This window comes from Nothoprocta perdicaria, unplaced genomic scaffold (genome assembly GCF_003342845.1).
Source record: "Nothoprocta perdicaria isolate Ctin4 unplaced genomic scaffold, notPer1 scaffold_83, whole genome shotgun sequence".
In the NCBI taxonomy this organism is placed as follows: domain Eukaryota; kingdom Metazoa; phylum Chordata; class Aves; order Tinamiformes; family Tinamidae; genus Nothoprocta; species Nothoprocta perdicaria.
In genome coordinates, this window is record NW_020456121.1 from 942243 (window position 1) to 949163 (window position 6921).

Genomic DNA, 6921 nt, shown 5'->3' on the forward strand with positions numbered 1-6921 from the left:
CCCCAAAGAGATATAGTGTTGCCCAGTTAGCAAATATTTGCTTCCTCACAGAATCCAGTGCTAGAGCAGTATCTGTGGCAAGGAGAAACTATACATTCAAAGAGATGTTAAGGTCCACAAAGCAAGCTTGGCGTTTATGAATGTACCTGTGTATGTCTGTGTGAAAAGATGGACAGTGACCAAAATATTGGCCCTGCATGACTCAATTTATGAGAAAAATAAAACTGCATGCAAAGTAAGTGATCTTTTGGCTAATTTCAGTACTTTCCCAGATTCAGCACAGCCACTGAAGACCCCACAATTTTTGAAGTTTAAATGGGTTTCGTTGCCCAGAAGAGGGCGCCAAGACAGGCCATAGACTACAAGGACAAAGGTGACATTGTCCTGGAAGACAAACCAATCCCGCATCCAAACAGCACTCACATGAGAGCTGAAATTTATTACTACTGAATGAAGCAGGGCACTTAAAGAAATACCTGCTAGTATTTCTTGAATTCCTTTCAGAGGAGACACAGGCACCCAATTCAGTATGAACGTAGAGTAAGGGCTCTACCTGAAATATGGCTATGCTGAGGGCTCTATCTATAATTAGGCTATTCTGAGGGAGGGTGAATTACTGTGTGCTTTATTACATACATTCTCATATCTAACAGTGTTTAAGATGATTTTGTATTTAGGACATCAGAGCCTTTTTGAGGGGGGAAAATAATTTAATAGACTTTTTGAGGGGGGAAAATAGTTTAATAGAATCAAGAAAATCATTTACTGTATGGTTAAAATTAAAAAAAAAAAGAACTCAGTGAAAGCATCCATAGGAAAACTCAAGAGTCATTCTTATTCCAGAGCTCACTCCCTACTAGCATGTGACAACTGTTGTGACCTTGATTTCTTTCATTTCCTTACTATCTCACCCCTTCTTTTTCCACACACAGCATTTTCTACTTGCTCTGACAAAAAGATGAAGGTAGTCTTAGTCTTTTGTAGGTAAGGTAGTCTTAGTCTTTTGTAGGCTAAGGTCTAAGTGAGAAGCTTCTGAATTTGCAAATGCCAGTGACGATTTTCCATGTATTGAACATAGCCTGCACCTTGCCAAAGTTTTCACACACAAGTTTGAATTCTCATTGTATCATGTGGAAGACCTTCCTACCTCAGGAAGACATTTCCATGGTTTGTATGAATTGTAAAGCATGTAAATCCGATGTAAGTCCTCTCAGAAACAATATTCTCTTTCATTGCCATGCTTAGGAATTAATACTCCGTTAAATCACAAAAGCTGCTTGTAGTAACTCCATTTATTTATGACCAGCATCATAAATTTCCATCTTAAAGAGGTTTTCAGAGACTTTCTGTTAGCAAGTCAAGCAAGATCAGGTAGCRGTGGTGTTAGAAGCCAAAGGAAGTTTTGTTTGTTTTAACACTTTTTTCCTTGGTTCTAATACTGAGGTCCATAATGAGAAAGCAAAACAAAAACAAAACAAAATAAAAAAACCCAAAACCTTCCATTCATTTGTGTTCACAGGACTGTATTCCCCTTTTCCTTGACTCTAGCATAAGATTTTCATTCACATTCTCTTTGTCCTTCTGTCTTGATGCTTTTTCTCGGACTAGCAAGTACGCAAACACCTTCAAAATAACAGGCCCTTGGGAGCAAGAGAGAAGCTCAACGGCACAAGGATGAGCAGGGGTAGGACATGATCAGGGTTTTATCCAAAGAGAAGAGAAAATGCTCTTGTCTGCACCAGCAGTGGGGAAGCGCTGTGCAAGCTGCAGAGGACRTGGCAGCCCGGGTGCCCCAGGGAGAAGGAGCACGTGCTGCCGCAGAGGCACCCAAAGATAAGTAATTATCCAGGTACATTACACAGCTGGCAGCAACACTCTGGTTCTTATCGCTGCTCTACACATCCACAGAAGCAACACAGAAATAAGATCACAACTTAAAAAGCCACTTACAGCTCTGGCTGCAAGGACTCGGTGCTGATGTTTGCTGTGTCAACTGAGAAGCTGGTTTTATATCATTTGCTGCAGCTCTCAACAGCCTCTCACAGGCCTTTCTGTCCTCCCAGAACTCCTCYGCTCCTATTGCTAGCTGATTAAAACTGTGAAGCCTATTGCATGGTTGACAATCCTCCTTCTACCCGCTTCTTAGACACCAGGGCCTCACAAGACTTGGTTCRTTCAACCAGGGCTAGATCTTCTCTCTGGAGATTTGATAGGGGTTGGCAACCAACTGTCTTCACCAAAACATTGACTTAGGTAGGAGCTGTTCCCGCAACTCTAGAACAGAGCTAGGTGAAAATGGTCCTGTCTTCATAAGGCTATTTCAAACTAAATCACTGGCAGGTTATGACCAGGGCAAGTAAGATCAAAAAGCCAAACTTCCTCAGGCCAAAAACAAGAAAAAAAAGTGTACTGTGATCAAGCTGAAAAAATGTAAGTTAGTCTTTTGGGAAAAGCTGTTAACTGTTCACTTCTCCACAGGAATGATTCAGCTAGGGGTGCTAGAGGATAATTTGTTCATAGGTTAAATTTACAAAGGACTTACAGGAAGAGCGATACTGTGGGMCAATACTTTTTGACTTCATTTTAAAGAATCTGCATTAGAATTTAGAACTGTGTAAGTTTGTATTTGAAATTTTTTTGGTAGCCTGGATGGCAAATTTTACAAATCATATTSCATGCTATTAGCAAATAAATCACACTCAGTTTCAAAACAGAGAATAATTTTGTGCTTTTGCAAGTCTTTATGCTTTTGCAAGTCCAAAATATACTAAGCAAAAACATTAGAAGAACATTATGCTTCAACTCTGCAGTAATTTATGATTGCCCCAAACTGACATGGGCAAGGTCTTAACATTCTAGAAATTCAAAATTACTAGAGTACAGTCAGTCAGTACCAAAAAATATTGGCRCTTAGTTCTCTAAATAATGAACTTGAAGCACTGGGCGTATTTGCGTACACTATTTGGTTAAAAGCCTCTGCATCTAACCTAAGTCATCATTTAAAAAGAATCCAACTACAAATAAATCAACGGCCTAGAGTACTTGAAAGCACTGACAAAACAGCAGTGCTACAATGAGGAGAGACTCTCAACACTTTATGCTTCCATTCAGCAATCGAGAGATTTATGGTACAAGTGTGGGGCTGGGAAAACAAAAATTAGACAGTGTCTCTTATGACTCCTCTTGGTTTTTAAACTAGCCCTGGTCTCTAGCATCCCAAACAACATTAAAATTCTCCAAATTATGCTTGGATGAGCTATTTCCAGATGCCGGGATGAGTGCAGCACAGAATTGTTTCCAGCAAATCTTTCTCTATTAAGGAGCCAGACAGGATTGTGTGACACCTCCCCCAGTGCTTGCCCTTCCCAAATAAGAGCAATTTTGTGTCATCAGAGGCATCTTGTACAACTGGGCAAGAATCTTTTACTAGTTTTAAGGCTACTTTATTGAAAAATGGCAACAAGATAATTTAATATTCCTATGCCTAAGTACTTCATTTCCTTTTATTATTCTGATATTAGGGGGAAAAAAGTGACCTATATTTCCTGTTATCATCTTTACATTTCTTTGACTTGTAACTAGAGTTATTAGTTCAGAGGCCCTTACACTGAAAAAAAGAATTCAAGCATTGAAGAAAAAGATAAAATGCTATCTCTGAACTCTCCTGTCCCAGCAACATAATACATCCTGCCCAGTTTTCCAAAGAAATCCTGTTCTAAGAGATCAGAACCCAAACTTGTCAATGGAAAAAAGACAAGCAGAAGGAGGAGGAGGTCACTGATTGAAAGACATAGTCTAGATTAAGCCATCAAAACCAAAAGCTGCTGACAGTCTGAATGAGCTACATAAGAGATAATTAAGTTTAACTTTGCAATTCAAAGTTCCCTTGCGCATTTCTGTGACTGCTCAGCACACAGGTAGCAGCTTACTCAAATCCAAACCCTTACCAAAAACCTTATCCCGCTCAATTTACATCCCGTGCACCACAGCACGGTGTGGCTATTTTATTGACCTCACTTCACATGTAACACTGCTTTCAAGTACCTACTTATCTTTAGAAATACCGCAGAACTAGCATGGTGTTATCAAGAAGTTGCCTAGCACTAAAGGAATAAACACTTTGTAAAATTTCTGCTTCTCTTTGTGGTCTCACTACTTTTAAAAGGGCAGAGTAAGGCAGTAAACACTACTGTGTATATGCAGTCTCTAAATATGGAATGGGAGACTCACTAAACCAAGCCCTTAGGACCACAAACTTGTTCATCAACTCATCATAACAACTGAGAAGAAGCCACTGAGTTACTTTTTTAGAGTTCGTTTCTCCACTGTCCAAATTAATAAAGAAATACTGCAGGACACCAGTAGTTTACAAACAAACTCAAACCCTAGGACCTTTTCCCTCTTTTCTTTCCCTCATGTAGTCAAAGACTGCTATTACTCCACTCCAGAAGCAGGGATTTAGTGCCTTTTAGCATCTGCCGTTTTATCCATTTAGTTGAATTCTCTGACCTTTCCAAATTTCCTCTTATAGACAAGAGGTTGGAGAAGAGTTCTTTATCATTTTTCAATACATCTAGTGTTGKAATGACATTACTCAAAGAGAACCACCTTGTCTGGAATATGTTTAATTGCAGTTCTGTCTATAAGCAAGTGCTGTCTTTTKCAAAGAAAGCACCACTGATGAAGGTTCGCTTTCTGCAGCTTAAGTGTGAAAAATAACTTTTATTTCCAGCTGCTGGAAAACTGGCTGAAAGCTGTTGCTTCTATGTCCAACTATGCATGGATGTAAAATGCTATGCATGAAGAAATTACATTAAAATGTTATTAGAATAATAACATTAAAATGTTATTAGAATAACATTTTTGTCATAACGTCTTGTATTCCTGCCCTGAAGACACATCAGCCCATGGCGCTTTATCGCTTTTGCTGGTTGAAAAGCTTTTCCCGCGCTTTTATCCTTATTGGGCGGCAAGGGCACAGTTTTAACGGATCCAGTGACTTCTGATTTATAGCAAGCGGGAAAGTTCAGGAAACTCTCAATGCATAATGCGAGGGTAGAGTTTGAAAGTCTATATGCAAGTAGGACAAGAACAGAGGCCAGAGCAACAACACRTGCACAGCCAGCAGCTGCAGAGAAGCCTCGCTTTGAGCGAGAGCCTSCAGGACTTGGCAGCCTCCCACTGCGTGAGGACAGGGGAGGCAGAGAGGTTAGGCTAACTGCAGGCCAGCAAACTTGACCGTGTGGTGAGGAGTTTTGCCCCTCTCCAAAGTTCAGTTTTCCAGTACGCTGGCAGGTGGGAAGCATCTAGGAGCACTGCGTGGTGCTGCACCCTTGCTTGAGGGTGGCTTTGCCAGGGGGATACTTTGAGGAGAGCTGGTGATTTTAACCCATCYCTGAGTGAGCTGCTCAAGAAGCTGAACCAGCCTTCTGAAGGCAAACATGAGAGAGGGARAGAACCGGCACCCTCCCAAGGGCCCGGCAGCAGGGGCCGAAACGCGCGCGCAAGAAAGCGCAGTGGAAACGGGCACACCACCCCAGCCTCGTTCCCCTGAGCAAGCTCCGCTGCGCTTCTCTCCATGGGGAAAAGAAATAAAAAAGGAGGCGCCGGCTTTGCTACCGCTCGGGGACAGCGCCCGTGCGACCCTGGGCGCGAGGGCTTCAGCCTCGAGGGGCCCCTCGAGGCGCGCGCGGACCAGCCCGAGCCGCCGCTCTGCACGCGCCACAGCGACCGTTACAGCCGCCCGCGCGGCCGTTACAAGCGGCCGTTACACGCGCCCGCCTGGCACGCGCTCGCGCGGCCGTTACACGCGCCCGCCTGGCACGCGCTCGCGCGGCCGTTACAAGCGGCCGTTACACGCGCCCGCCTGGCACGCGCTCGCGCGGCCGTTACAAGCGGCCGTTACACGCGCCCGCCTGGCACGCGCTCGCGCGGCCGTTACAMGCGCCCGTTGCAGGCGGCCTCGCCGCTACTCACCCAGCTGGAGCTGCTCGCAGTCCCCGCGGGGGTTCCCTCCGATGCGGCAGCGGAAAATGGCCCCGGGGTTGACCACGGAGCTGTTGGCGGACCAGTTCGCGCGGGGGGCGCCCACGACGAGCCTGCAGGTGAGAGAGGGCGGCGTGACGGGACGGGACGGGGCCGCCGCGCAAACTTGTGGCGCGTCCCGGAGGAGAAGGGAGGGGGGACAGGCGGCACAGGGAAAAAGCGCCCGCCGCGCTCCGCCGGCCGGAGCCGCCCGGGCTCCCACGACGAGCCCCCCAGGCTCTAGGTACCGGCCGCGAGAGAAGCGTCGACAGCCGCTGCGCGGCCGAGCCCCSCGCCGCCCCGCGCCTCACCAGCTCTCGCCGCCGTGGCGGTGCAGGAGCACCGAGTAGCCGAAGAGGGTCCCGTTGCCGCCCTGGAAGAGCAGCGGGTGCTGCGTGTCCAGGTTGTAGGGCCGCGCGGCGGGCAGGCGGTGCCAGAGCAGCAGCAGGAGCAGCGACGAGGGCAGCGGGGCAGCCCCCCGCGCCGAGCCCCCGTGGGCGCTCCGCATGGCTGCCGGCCGGCCGGCAGCGAGAGAGGGAGGGAGACGGTGCCCGCCGCTGCCTTCCCGCTCCGCCGCTGCCTCCTCCCCGCGCCGGCCCCCGCCCCGGGACGGCGGCGAGGCGAGGCGGGCGCGGGGCGGGGGCGCCGGGCCGGACCGCCCGCCCCTTCTCCCCGCTGCCCTGCCCCTCGGCCCCCCGGCTGCTGCGCTGGGGTCCCGGGGCGCCCCTACCCTGCTGGCCGCGGGGCAGAGCTGTGTGTGCTAGGGCGCTGCCGCCTCCCCGGCCCGCGCTGCCCGGGGGTGCGAGGGATTGCTGTGATGGTTGCAGGGGGGAGATAGACTAGGTTTGCCCTAAAATGCTCCTTTACCACCCCAGCTGCCCTTGAAATAACTGAACT

General features: G+C 47.7%; 1 protein-coding gene across 1 annotated transcript in view; it reads right to left on the reverse strand.

Moving 5' to 3' along the window:
- ITGA4 (integrin subunit alpha 4) overlaps nt 1–6532 on the reverse strand; it is a 33868-nt gene extending 27336 nt beyond the window's left edge. Inside the window, exons 1-2 of the mRNA XM_026052079.1 lie at nt 6336–6532; nt 5977–6098 (exon numbers count right to left, since the gene is read on the reverse strand). Coding sequence (XP_025907864.1) covers nt 5977–6098; nt 6336–6532 — 319 coding nt within the window. The remainder of the gene's footprint in view (nt 1–5976; nt 6099–6335) is intronic.
- Nucleotides 6533–6921: the final 389 nt, after the last annotated feature.